General features: G+C 51.6%; 1 protein-coding gene across 2 annotated transcripts in view; it reads right to left on the bottom strand.

Annotated features, from left to right (window-relative positions):
• The window catches only part of RBM28 (RNA binding motif protein 28), a 135,291-nt gene that overhangs the window by 88,352 nt on the left and 25,896 nt on the right, over nt 1-21,043 (bottom strand). For both annotated transcript variants that reach the window (XM_075345397.1, XM_075345396.1), the window contains exons 5-10: nt 15,444-15,536; nt 14,199-14,270; nt 13,915-14,110; nt 13,510-13,694; nt 12,935-12,998; nt 5,740-5,849 (exon numbers count right to left, since the gene is read on the bottom strand). In XM_075345397.1, coding sequence (XP_075201512.1) covers nt 5,740-5,849; nt 12,935-12,998; nt 13,510-13,694; nt 13,915-14,110; nt 14,199-14,270; nt 15,444-15,536 — 720 coding nt within the window. The remainder of the gene's footprint in view (nt 1-5,739; nt 5,850-12,934; nt 12,999-13,509; nt 13,695-13,914; nt 14,111-14,198; nt 14,271-15,443; nt 15,537-21,043) is intronic.

The following is a 21,043-nucleotide window of genomic DNA, read 5'->3' as shown; positions in this document are numbered from 1 at the left end:
CAGGAAAGCGTCGCTAGTTCAGATACCTGCCTGATTGACGTGATGGCAACTAAGAAGGCGACCTTCCAAGAGAGGAACGTTAGAGACACCTCCTAAATAGGTTCGAAGGGGGAATGCTGAAGAACGGACAGAACCAGGTTGAGGTCCCAGGGCTCCACAGGAGGCTGAACGGGGGGCACCGAATGAGCAGCCCCTTGGATGAATGTGCGAACCTGTGAGCGAGAGGCAATCCTCCTTTGAAAGAGAATGGAGAGAGCAGACACTTGCCCCTTGAGAGAGCTGAGTGCTAACCCTGCATCCAGACCAGACTGCAGGAAGGACAACAGAACTGGCAAGGAGAAGGTCATGGCTGTGACCTGGTTAGCTTCGCACCAACGGAAATAGGCCTTCCACGTACGGTGGTAGATGCGGGAAGAGGAAGGCTTCCGTGCTTTAATCATTGTCTGGATGACCCTTTCTGAGAATCCCGATGAAGTTAGTACTGCGGCTTCAACAGCCATGCCGTTAAATTGAGCGACTGAATTCTGGTGAAGAAAAGGTCCCTGAGTGAGAAGATCCGGGACGTCTGAAAGTCCCCACGGAACATCGTCGAGAAGGTGCACGAGCTCTGCGTACCACGGGCGATGGGGCCAATCTGGGGCCACGAGAATCACCGGTACTCCTTCCGCTTTGATCTTCTTGACTAGTTTGGGGATAAACGGAAGCGGAGGAAAGAGGTACGGCAGAGAGAACTGCGACCAGGGGATCGCTAGGGTGTCTGTTGCGAGCGCCAGTGGGTCTCTTGCTCTGGAGACGAACTGGGGCACCTTGTGATTCCACCTGGAGGCCAGGAGATCCACGTCGGGGGTCCCCCACCTGGAACAGATCTGCTGGAAGATTCTGGGATTGAGGGACCACTCTCCCGCGTCGAGTCCTTCTCGGCTGAGGAAGTCGGCGGCCTAATTGTCCACTCCCGGGATGTGGACCGCCGAGATCGCTGGGATGTTCTGCTCGGCCCAGTCGAGGATTTGAGATACCTCCCTCATCGCCGCTCGGCTGCGTGTTCCGCCCTGATGGTTTATGTAGGCCACAGTGGTCGCATTGTCGGACTGTACCCGAACTGGGTGTCCGAGAAGCAGGGACTGCCAATGAAAGAGAGCTAGGCGAACTGACCTGAGTTCCAAGATGTTGATGGGAAGCTTGGTTTCCGGCTCGGTCCAGCGACCCTGAACTGTGAGGTCCTGGAATGTGGCTCCCCAGTCTAGCAGGCTGGCGTCTGTCGTGATGACTTTCCATCGAAGGGGAAGAAATGATCTCCCTTGGAGGGTGAGGGGAGAGCGTTTCCACCATTCCAATGACTCTCTGACTTAAGGAGGGAGCGCAATTGGCCGATCCAGGGAGTGAAGAGACCTGTCCCATGTTGCTAGAAGGAGACACTGAAGAGGGCGAGTATGGAATTGACTGTAGGGCACCACTTCCATTGACGCCACCATTTTCCCGAGAATGCTCATGTAGTACCGAAGAGAGCAATGGGGTGCGCGTTGGAGCTTCCAAATCCCCCTGAGGATTGCTGAGAGCTTGTCCTTGGGCAGAAGAACCCTCGCCTGCGTGGTGTCGAAGATCATGCTGAGGAATGAGATGCGTTGAGCTGGGATCAGAGAAGACTTTGGTCTGTTGATCAACCAGCCGAGACGGGTTAGAGTATCCAGAGTGATGTTGAGGCTGTCGCGGCACTCCGACGCCGAGGGAGCCTTGATCAAAATGTCGTCCAGGTACAGGATGGCTAGAATTCCCCGGGTCCGAAGAATAGCCATGACAGTTGCCATCACCTTGGTGAAGACTCAGAGCTGTCGAGAGCCCGAATGGGAGAGCAGTGAATTGAAAGTGTTGCTCCTGAACCACGAAGCGTAAGAATCTCTGATGAGCTGGAAAGATCGGGATGTGGAGATAGGCGTCCTGGATGTCCACCGAACAAAGGAACTCCCTGGGTTCCATGGATGCTATCACTGAGCGCAGAGACTCCATGCGGAATCGTCGGAGACGGACCCGCCTGTTGAGGAACTTGAGATCCAGAATGGGACGGACTGTGCCATTCTTCTTCGGGACAACGAAGAGGTTTGAATAAAAACCCTGGAATCGGTCTTGAGGGGGGACGGGGGTGATGACCCCAGAGTCTCGCATGGACAGGATGGCTGCGAAGAATCCCTTGGTGAGAGAGGGATCCTTGGGGGGTTTGAACTTGACGAAGCGCGAGCATGGGAGAGAAGAAAACTATCTTGTAGCCGTGAGAGACGACGTCTCGGACCCAGGCGTCGTCTATCACGGAAAGCCACGCGCTTCTGAACATGCGGAGACGACCGCCGACCCTGGATGAGGATCCGGGGACGGGAGCCCAGTCATGCGGAGGAGAACCTGTTGGATCTGGAGGGCTTGGACTGCTGGCCACGGGAACGCCAGTGGGGTGTTGCCTTAAAGGAGGGCTTCTGTCTCTCCTGACGTGCTGGGGACCGCTCCCGACGTGTGTTGGTGTTGGTTGAAAATTGACGAAAGGGGCGAAAGGGAAAAGCCCGTTGTTTGGGAGGAGCACGGGGGATCCTCCGTTGGGGAAGGAAGGTACTCTTGCCCCCCGTAGCCTCAGAGATGATCTTGTCCAGCTTTTCTCCGAAGAGTCTGGCACCAAAAAAGGGAAGACTGGTGAGAGAGACTTTTTGGATGCTGAGTCCGCGTTCCACGCTTTAAGCCACAAGGCTCTGCGGATTGCAGTAATGTTGCCGGCTGCCAGGGCTGCGGAAGCAGCAGAGTCGAGGGACGCAGCAACTAGATACTTTCCAGCATGTGCGATCTGATCTGCCAGATCTGCCAGCTCGGGGCTGGGAGCTTCAGCCAGGATACCACGCCAAAGAAGCTTTGCCCAGGCAGAGACAGCCTTGGAGACCCAGGTGGATGCAAAGGCTGGAGTGATGGCGAAGCCGGAGGCTTCAAAGGCCGACCTGGCTAAGGATTCTATGGTCCTGTCCGAGGGATCCTTAAGGGAGGCACCATCAGACAGCGGCAAGGTGGTGCTGGACGAAAGTCGGGAGATCGGAGGATCCACTGAAGGGGACACTGACCACTTCTGAAGAAGTTCCGGTGGAAAGGGATAAAGGACCTGTGCCCGCTTGCGCCTCTGGAAACGCTTGTCGGGATGCTCCCACTGTCTGGAGAAAACGTCCTCAAATTCCCGATGGTTGCCAAAGCTTCTTGGCAGTTTCTTGGCCCTTTTGAAGGGGACCGATTGACTGGTAGGAGCCGGATCGACATCCTTCACCTCTAGGGTCTGATTGACAGCAATGACCAGACTGTCCATCATACTGGTCAGCTTGGAGATATGCTCAGAGTCCAGATCGGAGTCAGAATCAAGGTCCTGGTCAGAGTCTGGGGCTGCCGCAGATGAGGTATGAGATAGAGAGCGTATTGCTCTGGAGGCCATAGAGGGGCTAGGGGAGCTGGAGGATGACCCCGAGAAGGAGCGCTTCCTAGACCTCCTGTGTGTTCTGCCCTGCCGGGCTGGTGGCGCTGCGGGCTCAGACTTGCTCTGGGTCACCAGGGGGACTCCGGAGGAGGAGGCAGGCAGACTCTCTATGGCCGAGGCTAAGGTTTGAGATACCTTAGTTAGGTTGTCCACTGACAGAAAGAGCTGAGGCCCACCCAGGCATGGGGGCAGAGTCCTCGTTACAGGCGGTGGGGGGCTCCGTAGTAGTCATGCTAGGGGTGCTACAGGCTAGGCAGATGGGGGAGGACTGCCCTGAGGGAAACATTTTTAGACAAGAGGTGCAGGCGAAGTGAAGTACTATGGCCTGTGGCTGAGAGCGGGTCGCTCTTGTGCTGGACATGGGACAGCTGAGAGAGGGGAAGAGAGAAGAGAACAGAGCAGAGGATGCCAGGTGGATGGGGACTGGGGAAGGAGCTGCCTCCCAGTGGCAGAGCTTACCCAGATTCTGGCGTCCTGTGCTGGTGCTGTGTCCTGTCTGAAGCTGGCGCTTGTCTGAAGCTGCAGGCTGGGGGAGCAGAGGTGGGGGCTCCGGAGAGCTGCAGGTCACGGAGTGGAAAGCTGCACCGGAACGCTGCCGCTGCCCAGAGGGAGCGCAGGCTGTAATGGCACTGCTGAGGGTGTCCAGGCTGGGGGAGGATCAGGAAAGAAGCGCGAAAAAACGGCGCGCTGCAGGGAGCAGGGATTGGCTGAGAGAAAGAAGGGCCGTGAGTGGACAGAAAAGAGCGCGCAGAGGCCTGCTGGGACTGGTTGCTAGAGCGGGCAGGCCTGCTGTGAAGAAAGGACCCGCGCGATAAGCCGGCCGGGAGAGGGCGTGGCCAGACGGGAGCTAGGCCTGGAGAGAAGCCGGGGGCTAAATTTTGGAATGAGGCCGCAGGGGGAGCCGGAGAATGGCGCCGAAGACGAGAGCGGGGGCAGAGCCTGTCTGAAGGGGGGGGGGGGGCTGACCAAGGGTAAGCTGCTATGGATCCTAATCCCTTCTTTTCCCCCCTTTTTGATTTTAATTAAACGGAGCCCCCCATGACCCGGGACAAGGGATGGGTACCTGTCCCGATGGCTGAAAGTCCTCCCAGATCCTGGCTTTATCCTGGCCACCTGGGAAATACGTAGGGAGACGGGTATCTTCTGGAAATATTTCGTCTCCCCTCCCTGATCAGGCCGGCTGTGGAGGGAGAGCGTGCAGGGGGAGGGGGGCAGGGACCATCCGCCTGTCCCTCTGTGCGGATGCCCCCCAAACAGTCTTGAGAGTGTTAGGGGGGGTAGGGTCCTGCCAGACAAACACGGAGGACAACGGAAGTGGCGGACGGACCCCACTTCTGTGCGACCGGTCTCTAGGGGGGAGAGCAGGGTGAGCTATTACACCCTGTCGCCCGACGAGCTGTGTCTGAAACGAAAAAAGGGAAAATATTAAAAATACAAACATGAGGGGCTGGGAGCAACCCCAAGTGTGTCCACCTCCTATGGACACTAAGCTTAAACTGGGGAATCATTGCCAGTTGGTGGGTGTATACTGCATAGGAGGAGTTTTCCTTGTTTTGCTTAGTGTCGCCTCCTAGTGGCAGCAGCATACAACCCATGGTCTCTGTGTCCCCCAATGAAGCGATAAAGAAAGAACCTTTCCTATTTAGCTGCTGGAATCGCTTTTCTTCCATTTGCAGTGAGTGCCCCCTGGTCCTTAGTACTGTCTTTGGAAGGAATAAGTCATGTTCCAGTCCTTTATATTGACCACACATGTATTTATACATATAAATGAGATCTCCTCTGAGACGTCTTTTTTCTAAGCTAAACATATCTAACTTTTTCAACCTCTCATCATATGGGAGGCCTTCCATTCCTTGTAGTAGTCTAGTTAGCCGCCTTTCTAACTTCTGAATGTCCTTTTTAAAATGTGGGGCCCAAAACTGGATCCCATATTCCAGATGTGGCCTTACAAGTGATTTATAGAGGGGGTAACAATACATTGGGATCCCGGGATCTAATCTCTCTTTTTATACACCCTAAAATCTTATTTGCAGCCAGTTTACTGGCGAGGTAATCGTGAAACCAGTGCTCTTAACATTTCTCGTTCACTATTATCTTGCAGTATAAAATGCTCCTTTAACATATAGAAAATGTAATTAACACGTTTGCTATAAAACAATAAATATAGATTTTATATATTTTAATGAACAGAATTGCTCCTTATACTTGGATTTCTTACCACAAGTCCTTTCGTGCAATGTCGGGCTTACCTTTAGAGTGCTCTGTATCAGGGTGTAACACTATCCGGACATGTTTAATCTCTCCAAATTTCAGCAACAACTCTTCTATATCATCTTCTTCCGAATTAAACGACAGATTCCTACATCCCACAAAAATAAAAAAATAAAATAAAAATAATAAAAAATTATATACAGTGGTACCTCGCTTAACGAGTAACCCACTTAATGAGAATTTCGCATAACAAGCACAGCTTTCTGTAAATTTGTAACCCGCTTTACGAGAAAGCTTTGCTGTACGAGCGAAATCCTCACTGCACACACTTCCGGTTCCATACATCCACCGCGCTCTGACCCGCACTTGCAGTCCACACAAACACACACATGTATGCACAAACACACACGCACATACAGTATTATGCTCACCTTACCTTCCACCGCCGTTCTCATGGTTCTTGTAGTTCCCAGGTACATCGCGACGTCCTCGTGGCGAACTACAAGACCCAGGAGGCCGGCGACGGAGCGGAAGGTGAGCATATAATATAACATAATATAGTGTACCTTCCGTTTCATCGCCAGCCTCCTGGGTCCTGTAGTTCGCCGCTGGGCTCCAGTCCACGCTGTGTATCGGCATCCATAGCGACAAGGGAGGACTTCCTGTCTCCGCTACTAAAAGGCAGCACGCTGGCCAACCAGAGGCAAGCGCGCTGCCTTTGATGTCAGCGCTCTGGCCGGGAAGTTCCTCCTTCGTCGTTATGGTAACGCAATACACAGCCCGGCACCGTACCAGAGAACAGCAAGTCCCAGGAGACCAGCGATGGAACGGAAGGTAAGCTGAGCATATATGTGCGTGTGTGAGTGTGATATATATATATATATATATATGTTTGTGCATGTGTGGAATGACAGAATAGGGGACCAGGATGGGACATTTAACACGTTGTGGAACGAATAGTTTGCATTGCAATGATTTCCTATGGGAAATCTTGCTTTGCCTAACGAGTAACTTGGTTAACAAGCACACTCCCAGAATGGATTGTTCTCGTTAAGCAAGGTTCCACTGATATCTATATCTATATCTATATTACACACACACTTACCTTCATAATTATGTTCTATATTTATGTATAGATGGATACATATATTTCAAGTACAATAAATTGGTAGTAAACTTTGATATCTTCACATTTTTCCCAGTCGAAATTACACAATTTTTCAGTGTACAGCAAATACAAAACACATCTAAAAGTGTCAAAGAAGGGAATTTTGTTTACTTACCGTAAATTCCTTTTCTTCTAGCTCCTATTGGGAGACCCAGACAATTGGGTGTATAGCTTCTGCCTCCGGAGGCCACACAAAGTATTACACTTAAAAGTGTAAACCCCTCCCCTCTGCCTATACACCCCCCCCGTGCATCACGGGATCCTCAGTTTTGGTGCAAAAGCAGGAAGGAGGAAACTTATAAATTGGTCTAAGGTAAATTCAATCCGAAGGATGTTCGGAGAACTGAAAACCATGAACCAAGAACAATTCAACATGAACAACATGTGTACACAAAAGAACAACAGCCCGAAGGGAACAGGGGCGGGTGCTGGGTCTCCCAATAGGAGCTAGAAGAAAAGGAATTTACGGTAAGTAAACAAAATTCCCTTCTTTGTCGCTCCATTGGGAGACCCAGACAATTGGGACGTCCAAAAGAAGTCCCTGGGTGGGTAAAAATACCTCGGTAAAAGAGCCGTAAAACGTCCCCTTCCTACAGGTGGGCAACCGCCGCCTGAAGGACTCGCCTACCTAGGCTGGCATCTGCCGAAGCGTAGGTATGCACCTGATAGTGTTTCGTGAAAGTGTGCAGACTCGACCAGGTAGCCGCCTGACACACCTGCTGAGCCGTAGCCTGGTGCCGCAATGCCCAGGACGCACCCACGGCTCTGGTAGAATGGGCTTTCAGCCCTGAAGGAACCGGAAGCCCAGAAGAACGGTAGGCTTCAAGAATTGGTTCCTTGATCCACCGAGCCAAGGTTGACTTGGAAGCCTGCGACCCTTTACGCTGGCCAGCGACAAGGACAAAGAGCGCATCCGAGCGGCGCAGGGGCGCCGTACGAGAAATGTAGAGTCTGAGTGCTCTCACAAGATCTAACAAGTGCAAATCCTTTTCACATTGGTGAACTGGATGAGGGCAAAAAGAAGGTAAGGAGATATCCTGATTGAGATGAAAAGGGGATACCACCTTAGGGAGAAATTCCGGAACCGGACGCAGAACCACCTTGTCCTGGTGAAACACCAGGAAGGGGGCTTTGCATGACCAGTGCAGCTAGCTCAGACACTCTCCGAAGTGATGTGACTGCCACTAGGAAGACCACCTTCTGCGAAAGGCGTGAAAGAGAAATATCCCTCATTGGCTCGAAAGGTGGTTTCTGAAGAGCCGTTAGCACCCTGTTCAGATCCCAGGGTTCTAGCGGACGCTTGTAAGGAGGGACTATGTGGCAAACCCCCTGCAGGAACGTGCGTACCTGCGGAAGCCTGGCTAGACGCTGTTGAAAAAACACAGAGAGCGCCGAGACTTGTCCCTTAAGAGAGCCGAGAGACAAACCCTTTTCCATTCCGGATTGAAGGAAGGACAGAAAAGTGGGCAAGGCAAATGGCCAGGGAGTAAAACCCTGATCAGAGCACCAGGATAAGAAGATCCTCCACGTCCTGTGGTAGATCTTGGCGGACGTTGGTTTCCTGGCCTGTCTCATAGTGGCAATGACCTCTTGAGATAATCCTGAAGACGCTAGGATCCAGGACTCAATGGCCACACAGTCAGGTTGAGGGCCGCAAAATTCAGATGGAAAAATGGCCCTTGAGACAGCAAGTCTGGTCGGTCTGGTAGTGCCCACGGTTGACCCACCGTGAGATGCCACAGATCCGGGTACCACGACCTCCTCGGCCAGTCTGGGGCGATGAGGATGTCTGCTTCCCAGTTTTCTACGCCCGGGATGTGAACTGCGGAGATGGTGGAGGCTGTGGCTTCCACCCACAGCAGAATCCGCCGAACTTCCTGGAAGGCTTGCCGACTGCGTGTGCCGCCTTGGTGGTTGATGTATGCCACCGCCGTGGCGTTGTCCGACTGAATTCGAATCTGCCTGCCTTCCAGCCACGGCTGGAACGCCTTTAGGGCTAGATACACTGCCCTTATCTCCAGAACATTGATCTGAAGGGAGGACTCTGGCTGATTCCAGGTACCCTGAGCCCTGTGGTGGAGGAAGACCGCTCCCCACCCTGACAGGCTCGCGTCCGTCGTGACCACAGCCCAGGATGGGGGCAGGAAGGATTTCCCCTTCGACAAAGAAGTGGGAAGAAGCCACCACTGAAGGGAGGCCTTGGCTGCCCGAGAAAGGGAGACGTTCCTGTCGAGGGACGTCGACTTCCTGTCCCATTTGCGGAGAATGTCCCATTGAAGTGGACGCAGATGAAACTGCGCAAATGGAACTGCCTCCATTGCTGCCACCATCTTCCCTAGGAAGTGCATGAGGCGCCTCAAGGGGTGCGACTGGGCTTGAAGGAGAGATTGCACCCCTGTCTGTAGTGAACGCTGTTTGTCCAGCGGAAGTTTCACTATCGCTGAGAGAGTATGAAACTCCATCCCGAGATATGTCAGCGACTGGGTCGGTGTCAATTTTGACTTTGGGAAATTGATGATCCACCCGAATCTCTGGAGAGTCTCCAGAGCAATGTTCAGGCTGTGTTGGCATGCCACCCGAGAGGGGGCCTTGACAAGAAGATCGTCTAAGTAAGGGATCACCGAGTGTCCCTGAGAGTGTAGGACTGCTACTACTGTTGCCATGACCTTGGTGAAGACCCGTGGGGCTGTCGCCAGGCTGAAAGGCAGTGCCACGAACTGAAGGTGTTCGTCCCCGATGGCGAAACGCAGGAAGCGCTGATGCTCTGGTGCAATCGGCACGTGGAGATAAGCATCCCTGATGTCGATTGATGCTAGGAAGTCTCCTTGGGACATCGAGGCGATGACGGAGCGGAGAGATTCCATCCGGAACCGCCTGGTTTTCACGTGTCTGTTGAGCAGTTTGAGGTCCAGAACGGGACGGAAAGATCCGTCCTTTTTTGGCACCACAAACAAGTTGGAGTAAAAACCGTGACCCCATTGCTGAAGGGGAACAGGGATCACCACTCCTTCTGCCTTCAGAGTGCTTATGCCTGAAGAAGAGCATCGGCTCGCTCGGGGGGCGGAGATGTTCTGAAGAAACGAGTCGGAGGACGAGAGCTGAACTCTATCCTGTAACCGTGAGACAGAATGTCTCTCACCCATCGGTCTTGGACATGTGGCAACCAGGCGTCGCAAAAGCGGGAGAGCCTGCCACCAACCGAGGATGCGGTTTGGGGAGGCCGAAAGTCATGAGGAGGCCGCTTTGGGAGCGGTTCCTCCGGCGGTCTTTTTAGGACGTGACTTAGACCGCCATGAATCAGAGTTCCTCTGACCCTTCTGTGGCCTGTTGGACGAGGAGAATTGAGACCTGGCTGAGGGCCGAAAGGACCGAAACCTCGATTGTACCTTCCGTTGTTGAGGTCTGTTTGGTTTGGACTGGGGTAAGGACGAGTCCTTTCCCTTGGATTGTTTAATGATTTCATCCAATTGCTCGCCAAACAGGCGGTCGCCAGAAAATGGCAAACCGGTTAAGAACTTTTTGGAAGCAGAGTCTGCCTTCCATTCACGTAGCCACATGGCCCTGCGGACTGCCACTGAATTGGCGGATGCTACCGCCGTACGGCTCGCAGAGTCCAGGACAGCATTCATGGCGTAGGACGCAAAAGCCGACGCCTGAGAGGTTAAAGACACAACCTGCGGAGTAGAGGCACGTGTGACTGCATTAATCTCAGACTGACAAGCTGAGATAGCTTGGAGTGCCCATACGGCTGCGAATGCCGGAGCAAAAGACGCGCCTATAGCTTCATAGATGGATTTCATCAGGAGCTCTATCTGCCTGTCAGTGGCATCCTTGAGTGATGAACCATCTGCCACTGCAACTATGGATCTAGCCGCCAGTCTAGAGACTGGAGGATCCACCTTGGGACACTGAGCCCAACCTTTGACTATGTCAGGGGGGAAGGGATAACGTGTGTCATTAAGGCGCTTAGTAAAGCGCTTATCCGGAAAAGCTCGGTGTTTCTGGACTGTATCTCTGAAGTTGGAGTGATCAAGAAACGCACTCCGTGTACGTTTGGGAAACCTAAATTGGAATTTCTCCTGCTGAGAAGCTGACTCCTCAATCGGAGGAGTTGGAGGAGAAAGTTCTAACACCTGATTGATGGACGTTATAAGGTCGTTTACTATGGCGTCCCCTTCAGGTGTATCAAAGGTTGAGAGCGGCGTCAGGATCAGAGCCCTGATCTGCCACCTCCACTTCATCCTCCAGAGAGTCCTCATGCTGAGACCCTGAGCAGTGTGATGAAGTCGAGGGAAGCTCCCAGCGAGCCCGCTTAGCCGGTCTGGGACTGCGGTCCGTGTCCGAGTCCTCACCGTGGGACCTATGAGTCGCCCCAGGAGCACTTTGCTGCGCCGACCGAGGGGGGTCTGAGAGCAATGATTCAACAGTGCCCGGGGCCTGTGTTACCGGTCTGGACTGCAAAGCTTCTAGTATCTTAGCAGACCATCTATCCATAGACTCAGAAAGTTTGTCAGCGAATACTGCAAACTCTGTCCCTGTCACCTGGACAGTGGCAGCAGGTGGTTCCACCTGGGCCGAGGGTCCCACCAGTGGCTGAGGCTCCGGCTGAGTGAGTGTCACAGGGGCCGAGCATTGCACACAATGAGGGTAGGTGGAACCTGCAGGTAGCATAGCCGCACATGAGGTACAGGTTGCAAAATAAGCCTGTGCCTTGGCACCCTTGCTTTTTGCGGACGACATGCTGTTGTCTCCTCTTAGAGCAATCAGTGAGGGTATATAGCCAAAAGCAAATAGTGCGGCCGTACAGAGTAAATGTATACAATATAAGCATATAAATATACACTTCGGCACCCAGGGGGGCCAGCACCTAGTAACAGGTGCGGCTTACCGACCGCCCTCAGCGGTTGTGTGACCACCAGATTCCCTGCCTGGGCCTCCCAGAGCTGTGGAGCTCGGTGTTGTCTCCCCTCTGAAGTTCTCCAGCGTCAGAAGTGCTGATAGGAATGGCTGCCAGCGTTCTGAGAGGAGGAGGGAGCCGTGGGCGTGCCTCAGAAAGTGCGGGAATCTGATGCCCCGCAGTGCTCAGTGAGGGGGGAGGAGGATACCTCAGTATGCTCCAGCCCTCACCGCTGACATGCAGTCTAGCGTCCCGCCCTCACCCCTGACTGGCAGGCCCGGGGGCGGGAGTTTGCGGTACTAGGCCGCAAAAGCCGGGGACTAAATTTATTAGTGCGGCCGGCAAACAAGCGCGGTCGGCGCGGTAGTCCCGGCGACGCAAAACACCCGGCAGGTGCTGCAGCGTCCGTTACACAGGCGCTCTATGCGCCGTCCCCAAGGGGACACAGAGTACCTCAGAGGAGCAGGGCCTGTCCCTGACGATACCCGGTCTCCTGTCCAGCAGATTCCCCCAGGGGCTGCGGAGGGAGCACGGTCCCAGTGCATGGTGACCGGTTAGGATCCCACTTCACCCAGAGCCCCTAAGGTATGGGGAAGGAAAACAGCATGTGGCTCCAGCCTTTGTACCCGCAATGGGTACCTAAACCTTAACAGCACCGCCGACCAGAGTGGGGTGAGAAGGGAGCATGCCGGGGGCCCTGTTATGGGCCCTCTTTTCTTCCATCCGATATAGTCAGCAGCTGCTGCTGACTAAATTGTGGAGCTTGCGTGCATGTGTGCCTCCTTCAACACAAAGCATAAAAACTGAGGAGCCCGTGATGCACGGGGGAGGGGTTTACACTTTTAAGTGTAATACTTTGTGTGGCCTCCGGAGGCAGAAGCTATACACCCAATTGTCTGGGTCTCCCAATGGAGCGACAAAGAAACATAAGACAAGGCTAGGTTTGTTTAGGGGGGGGATTAAATCAGAAACCCTGTTGTACTACATCACTCAATGACAAACCGGAACGGGCATATAAAAGGTCGTGCTTGCGTCTCTTCTAGTGCACATCTCACTGATGAATTGTATGATGGGGTTTTTCTTGTTTTTAGTGCTAACAGAACGCTGGAATTTGTGTGTATTACATGATGCTTCAGACAAAGCGAGTTGTACAGAGCTAAAGCTTTACCTTATGAACAATGTTTTTCCCTCGCCAACATCTGACGGCAAACGTTTCTTCACTTTAGTTTTGACTAAAATAGAAAACAAAACACGAAGACGTTTAACTGGTCACCTGGGTTAACTGTACAAACACGTGCAATGCCAGTTTTTTTTTGCTTATTGCTTATAATGCAGGAATTACAACACACATCAATGGAATAAAATGTCATTGTTAATCCAGAAGGTTAAAAAAAAAAAAAAAAAAATATGATATTACAGCAGCATATGTGGACTTCACTCAGCACTGCAACTGCTCTGCTCTCCCATTGAATAAATCAGGAGTAGAAAGATCCATACTATCACGTGCAGCTAGCAACTACAGAAATATTTAGTATTTTTATTTCCCAAAAAAACCCAAAAAGCTATAGAAAATAAAAAAAAAAACAAATTTTGAGATCCAGTGATTCTAATTGAATAATAGCAAGTTGCAAACATAATCACATTTTTACTTCTGCCTTTTTATTCAAATCTGACGGGGGTTTTTTTTGGGAGGGGTGGGGGGGGGGGGGGGGGGACGACAACCCCTTTGTTCCCATGATGTACCTTTCTTTTCACTCTCAGAGTCAGAGTCTCCAGACTCGTCATCTACATCACTCTCCTGACCAGAGTCTACAGACATATCGTCGTCGTCGTCATCCTCATGATCATCATCATCACTGTCCTCCTCCTGTTCGTCGTCACTGTCCTCCTTCATTTTGCTCATGTTAGTCTGAAGTTTCTTAATAGGGCTAAAAAACACAAATCCAGGTACACATTAGATTTATGAATATATAATGTTAGACCATTAATTGCACACAACAATAAAAAGGAGTATGACAAAAGTGATAAAAACTCTTATTAAAAAAAAAAGAAGAAAGCAGCAGAAGTGACTGAAGGGAGGCCAAATCCTAAAATATAACAGCTGGAGATTCTATATTGTTTCTCTAATAGTAATTACCCATTACTTACACGTTGCCTTTACTTTTCTGTTGTGAAGTTCCCTTCTCATCGTTGGATTCTACAGTGTCATCTTCACTTGAATCTTCCTCGTCGTCATCATCCTCACCATCATCTCCATCTTTTAGTGAGGTTGTGTCTTCGTCATCCGAGGACTCTTCATCTGATGAATCTTTACACTCTTCCTTCTGGGCTCTTTTCGTGGATTCTGCAACCAATGTAAGAATACCATTATAAATATTGCTTGGTAAAATCTAACATCTTTTTCCCCAGAAACCCAGATAAAGTTAACTCACCACTGACTGACGGTCCCTGAGTTGCAGTGTATTTATCCTTTGCAACAGCCCAATCAACAGCAACAGTTCGACCTATAAAAAGGGGGAAAAAAAAAAAAAAATTAAAAATAAAAAATATATATTTAAACACATTTTTTGTTTTCTAAGATGCACCAGATTATAAGATACACCCCAAATTCAGAGCAAAAAAAAAAAAAGTGGAAAAAAAAAATGGGGTCAGTCTTGTAATTAGGTGGCGTCTTACCGGAGGGGGCAGTAGCGGTGGTGGAGGATTGTCCCAGAAACTGTAGGCTGTGCTGTGGCCGCAGCAGAGGCTGGGCCTGTAGCGGAGGTTGGGGCTGCCGTGCTGGGACAGCTTCAGCGGCTGCGCGCGGTGAAGGCTTCAAAGAAACTGCGCCCAAAGTCAGCGCAGATTGAGCTCTAGGCTCAATGGCAAGCCAAGATCTCATCTGCGCAAGCGCCACCTCTGGGTGCCATTTTCCTGACGTCCGCTGGAGGGAGATCAATGGCCGGAGGCGGCGCCTGCGTAGATGAGAGCTTGAGCCAAGAGCTCCATCTGCACACGTGCCGACTCCAGGCAGCATTATTTGAAGTTACCGCTAGACCCGCAGCACCAGCCAAGCCGCTGGATACCCCGCGCAGACACCGCACAGCCGCCAGAGACCCCGCATAGACACCGCACAGCAGCTGCAGACAAAGCACAGCCACCTCAGGAGCAGCCACCGGAGACACCGCACAACAGCTACAGACACCGCACAGCCGCCGCAGCCCCTGCACAGCTGACTCAGCATCCCCCCCCCAGTCTCTTGCGACCCCTCTCCACCACCCCAATAAGCTACATTCAGATAAGACGCACCCCTCACTTTCCTCCAAAATTTTTGTGAGGAAAAGTGCGTCTAATAATCCAAAAAAATATGGTAATTAAATAAATACGCATTTCATCGCAGAGACATATGGATGTTTAAAATGCTTCACTCCATCCTATTTTTTCTTTGTTCCCCCTTTTATAGACACGCGGCTCTTTTCATTGCACTGCCTTTTAGAACAGCGATGACAAAACAATGCATTCTAGGTTAGTCTATTTAATCGCACCACTAATCTGGTTGCATATGTTGTCCTTGAAAATACAGCTACATTTATGTCACAGCTCATCTTTACCAAGACAAGGAGACCACATTGTGTCACTGTGCAGTACTAGCTCTGATTACATAAACATCTTAAACAAACATTTGTAAGTCTGCTCACCTTTTATACTCTTCATGTTTGTCGCTTTCAACGCCTTGCTGGCCTCCAGCATGTTCTTAAACTGCACAAAGGCAAATCCTCGCATCTTCCCATCTGTTGGAAAAAGCACATTCATTACTGCAATCTGGTACCGCTTCTAGATATAGAATGAAACCCTGAAGACGGCTGATTATATAGGTTCTATTATGCACGTGTTGCGAGTGGTTAAGCCTGGAGAGTGGCGCCAGCGAGGCTGCACATTCTATTGGCCAGGTTGGTGGGGGCATGTCCTGGCCACCAATGCAGACCCTACCCAAGAATGCCAGGGACTAAATTTTGAATCCCGGCCGCCAGAAAGAGCCGGGGCGGTGTGAAGCCGTGATTCAGCTGTAAAATAAATTAAAAGTGACCATTAGGGACTGGACGGTGACCCGGAAACCCATAAACTCTAGCTCTGCTCCTCAGGTTTAAGAGGGGAAATACACTGAAACATTATTGCATATACACAATATATCACAAAAGTGAGTACACCCTTCACATTCTTGTAAATAATTTCTTATATCCTGTTACAGCATAACACTGAAGATATGACACGGTTATACAATGTTAAGTAGTCAGTGTTCAGCTTGTATCAGTGTAAATTTGGACTGTCCTATATTTACCTCACACAACCATTAATGTGTAAACTGCTGGCAACAAAAGTGAGGGGGAAAAATTAAATACAAACTCCACAAATCTAAAAAGGCACAAATGGGGCTGAGTGTGGCCCCTCGTCTGCCTCCTACGGACGCTAAGCTAAAACTGATCAACTTGACTCCAGTTGATGGGTATATCCTACTCAGTTTTTTGGTGCAGTTTATCATGCAGTTTGTTGCCCAAGTCTGCATGTCTAATCTTATGCCAGCAAAGTCAATGAGAATTCTGAAGTGCTGTGTGCACATTGCTTCTTTTTTCCTTGCAGTTTAAGTGCAGGAAACAGAAGAAGTATGTCAGTTGTTAGTGCGTTTTTTTCTAATGTTTCAGCTCTTTCCGCCAATGATTTCACTAAAGAAGGGAATTTTGTTTACTTACCGTAAATTCCTTTTCTTCTAGCTCCAATTGGGAGACCCAGACAATTGGGTGTATAGCTTCTGCCTCCGGAGGCCACACAAAGTATTACACTTAAAAGTGTAAAGACCCTCCCCTTCTGGCTATACACCCCCCGTGCATCACGGGCTCCTCAGTTTTAGTGCAAAAGCAAGAAGGAGGAAAGCTAATAAATTGGTTTAAAGTAACTTCAATCCGAAGAAATTTCGGAGAACTGAAACCATTCAACATGAACAACATGTGTACACGAAAAAACAACAGCCCGAAGGGAACAGGGCGGGTGCTGGGTCTCCCAATTGGAGCTAGAAGAAGAAGGGAATTTTGTTACTTACCGTAAATTCCTTTTCTTCTAGCTCTTATTGGGAGACCCAGACGATTGGGGTATAGCTACTGCCTCCGGAGGCCACACAAAGCACTACACTAAAAAGTGCTAGGCCCCTCCCCTTCTGGCTATACCCCCCCGTGGTATCACGGGTTCTCCAGTTTTAGTGCCAAAGCAAGAAGGAGGAAAGCCAATAACTGGTTTAAACAAATTAACTCCGAGTAACATCGGAGAACTGAAAAACCGTTCAACATGAACAACATGTGTACCCGCAAACAACAAAAAAATCCCGAAGGACAACAGGGCGGGTGCTGGGTCTCCCAATAAGAGCTAGAAGAAAAGGAATTTACGGTAAGTAACAAAATTCCCTTCTTCTTCAGCGCTCTATTGGGAGACCCAGACGATTGGGACGTCCAAAAGCTGTCCCTGGGTGGGTAAAGAAATACCGCATGTTAGAGCTGCAAAACAGCCCTCCCCTACGGGGGTGTCACTGCCGCCTGCAGAACTCTTCTACCTAAGCTGGCGTCCGCCGAAGCATAGGTATGCACCTGATAATGCTTGGTGAAAGTGTGCAGACTGGACCAGGTAGCTGCCTGGCACACTTGTTGAGCCGAAGCCTGGTGTCGTAATGCCCAGGACGCACCCACGGCTCTGGGTGAGTGGGCTTTTAGCCCTGAAGGAACCGGAAGCCCCGCAGAACGGTAGGCCTCTAGAATTGGTTCTTTGATCCATCGAGCCAGGGTGGCTTTAGAAGCCTGCAACCCCTTGCGCGGACCAGCGACAAGGACAAAAAATGCATCGGAACGGCGCATGGGCGCCGTGCGGGAAAAGTAGATTCTGAGTGCTCTCACCAGATCTAACAAACGTAAGTCCTTTCCATACCGGTGAACCGGATGAGGACAAAAGGAAGGCAAGGATATATCCTGATTAAGATGAAATGAAGATACTACCTTAGGGAGAAACTCCGGAATGGTGCGCAGCACTACCTTGTCCTGGTGGAACACCAGGAAGGGAGCCTTGGATGACAGAGCTGCCAGCTCAGACACTCGCCGAAGCGATGTGATCGCAACGAGAAACGCCACCTTCTGTGACAGGCGAGAAAATGAAACTTCCTTCAGAGGCTCGAAAGGCGGCTTCTGGAGAGCAACTAGTACCCTGTTGAGATCCCATGGATCTAACGGCCGCTTGTACGGGGGTACGATATGACAGACCCCCTGTAGGAACGTGCGCACCTTAGAAAGACGTGCTAGACGCTTCCGAAAAAAACACGGATAGTGCCGAGACTTGCCCCTTAAGGGAGCCGAGCGACAAGCCCTTTTCTAACCCCGATTGCAGGAAGGAAAGAAAAGTAGGCAATGCAAATGGCCAGGGAGACCCTCCCTGAGCCGAGCACCAGGTTAAGAAAATCTTCCACGTTCTGTGGTAGATCTTAGGCTAGGAAGTCCACTTCTGCTGTTTCATGGTGGCAACGACCCCTTGGGATAATCCTGAAGACGCTAGGATCCAGGACTCAATGGCCACACAGTCAGGTTCAGGGCCGCAGAATTCCGATGGAAAAACGGCCCTTGGGACAGTAAGTCTGGCCGGCCTGGTAGTGACCACGGTCGGCCGACCGTGAGATGCCACAGATCCGGGTACCACGATCTCCTCGGCCAGTCTGGGGCGACGAGTATGACGCGGCTGCAATCGGATCTGATTTTTGCGCAGTACTCTGGGCAAGATTGCCAGAGGTGGAAACACATATGTGAGCCGGAACTGCGAGCAATCTTGCACTAAGGCGTCTGCCGCCAGAGCTCTGTGATCGCGCGATCGTGCCATAAATGCCGGGACCTTGTTGTTGTGCCGAGACGCCATTAGGTCGACGTCCGGCACCCCCCAGCGGCGACAGATTTCCTGAAACACGTCCGGGTGAAGGGACCATTCCCCTGCGTCCATACCCTGGCGACTGAGGAAGTCTGCTTCCCAGTTTTCTACGCCCGGGATGTGAACTGCGGATATGGTGGATGCTGTGTCCTCCACCCACATGAGGATTCGCCGGACTTCCTGGAAGGCTTGCCGACTGCGCGTCTCTCCTTGGTGGTTGATGTATGCCACCACTGTGGAGTTGTCCGACTGGAGTCGGATCTGCGCTCTTTCTAGCCACTGCTGGAAAGCTAGTAGGGCAAGATACCCTGCCCTGATTTCCAGAACATTGATCTGAAGGGTGGACTCCTGCTGAGTCCACGTCCCCTGAGCCCTGTGGCGGAGACAAACTGCTCCCCACCCTGACAGACTCGTATCTGTCGTGACTACTGCCCAGGATGGGGGTAGGAAGGATCTTCACTGTGACAATGAGGTGGAAATACGCCACCATTGCAGAGAGTCCTTGGCCGTCTGGGAAAAGGAGACTTTCCTGTCCAGGGAGGTTGACTGCCCGTCCCATTGGCGGAGAATGTCCCATTGAAGTTGGCGCAGATGAAACTGCGCAAAGGGAACTGCCTCCATGGCTGCCACCATCTTCCCTAGGAAGTGCATGAGGCGCCTTAAGGGGTGCGACTGGCCTTGAAGGAGAGACTGCACCTCTGTCTGCAGTGAACGCTGCTTGTTCAGCGGAAGCTTCACTATCGCTGATAGAGTGTGAAACTCCATGCCGAGATACGTTAGTGATTGAGTCGGTGACAGATTTGACCTTGCCAAATTGATGATCCACCCGAAAGTCTGGAGAGTCTCCAGCGTAACATTCAGGCTGCGTTGGCATGCCTCGAGGGAGGGTGCCTTGACGAGTAGATCGTCCAAGTAAGGGATCACCGAGTGTCCCTGAGAGTGCAAGACTGCTACCACTGCTGCCATGATCTTGGTGAACACCCGTGGGGTTGTCGCCAGACCGAATGGCAGAGCTACGAACTGAAGATGGTCGTCTCCTATCACAAAACGTAGAAAACGTTGGTGCTCCGTAGCAATTGGCACGTGGAGATAGGCATCTTTGATGTCTGTTGAGGCAAGGAAGTCTCCTCGAGACATTGAGGTAATGACGGATCGGAGGGATTCCATCCGGAACCGCCTGGCGTGCACCTGATTGTTGAGCAGTTTTAGGTCCAGAACAGGACGGAAGGAGCCGTCCTGTTTTGGAGCCACAAAGAGATTGGAGTACAAACCCTCGCCCTCGTTCCTGAGGGGGGACAGGGATCACCACTCCTTCTGCTCTTAGAGCGTCCACCGCCTGCAGCAGGGCATCTGCTCGGTGGGGAGGTGGGGCCGTTCTGAATAATGGAGTCGGAGGACGAGAACAGAACACTGTCCTGTGCACGTGAGCACAATGACCGTCACCCACCGGTCTGTGACCTGTGGCAGCTAAATGTCGCCAAAGGCGGGGAAGTCTGCCATCAACCGCGGATGCGGAGAGAGAGAGAGGGAGCCGAGAGTCATGAGGAGACCGCCTTGGTAGCGGTTCCTCCGGCTGCCTTCCTTGGGCGTGATTGAGCCCGGCCGGAATCTGAGCCCGTCTGAGGTTTTGTAGCCCTTTTGCACGAGGACAATTGGGACCTGCCCGAGCTTGGGAAGGACCGAAACCTCGACTGTACTTTTAGGACAGCTTTAATAGGGTAAGTCGCAGTGCAGACATTGCGGGGTTACGGACGCCTCTGCGGTACAGATGTACATGTGCTCAAGGCCAGCTGCGCAAGAACAGCTGAACAGGTTAGGTTGCCTATACGGCTGTGAATGCCGGAGCAACCGACACGCCGATAGCCTCCTAGACAGATTTCAACCAGAGTCCATCTGTCTGTGAATGGCAACTTTAAGTGAAGCCCCATCTCCAGTGCAACTATGTCTCTAGACGCAAGCCTGGAGATTGGAGAATCCACCTTTGGACCCTGGGTCCAGCGCTTGACCACGTCAGGGGAAAAGGGATAACGTGTATCTTTAAAAAACGTTTGGAGAAAACGCTTATCTGGTAAGCGTGGTGTTTCTGGACTGCTTCTCTGAAGTCAGCGTGGCCAGAAAAATACTCCATATCCGTTTGAGATACTGAAAAGGGACTTCTCCTGCTGTGAAGCTGACTCCTCCACTGGGGGAGCTGAGGGAGAAAGATCCAACCTTCCATTGATGGACGCTATAGGATCATTCCGTATGGCGTTACCATCCGGTGTATCCGGACTGAGAGCGATGTCAGGATCAAAGTCCTGGAGAGCTGCCTTATCATACAGAGAGTCCTCCTGGGACCCCCCCGTTCCAA

This window comes from Anomaloglossus baeobatrachus, chromosome 4 (assembly GCF_048569485.1).
Source record: "Anomaloglossus baeobatrachus isolate aAnoBae1 chromosome 4, aAnoBae1.hap1, whole genome shotgun sequence".
Lineage (NCBI taxonomy): Eukaryota > Metazoa > Chordata > Amphibia > Anura > Aromobatidae > Anomaloglossus > Anomaloglossus baeobatrachus.
The sequence above is the reverse complement of the archived record's forward strand: the minus strand, read 5'-3'. Positions and strand labels throughout refer to the sequence as shown.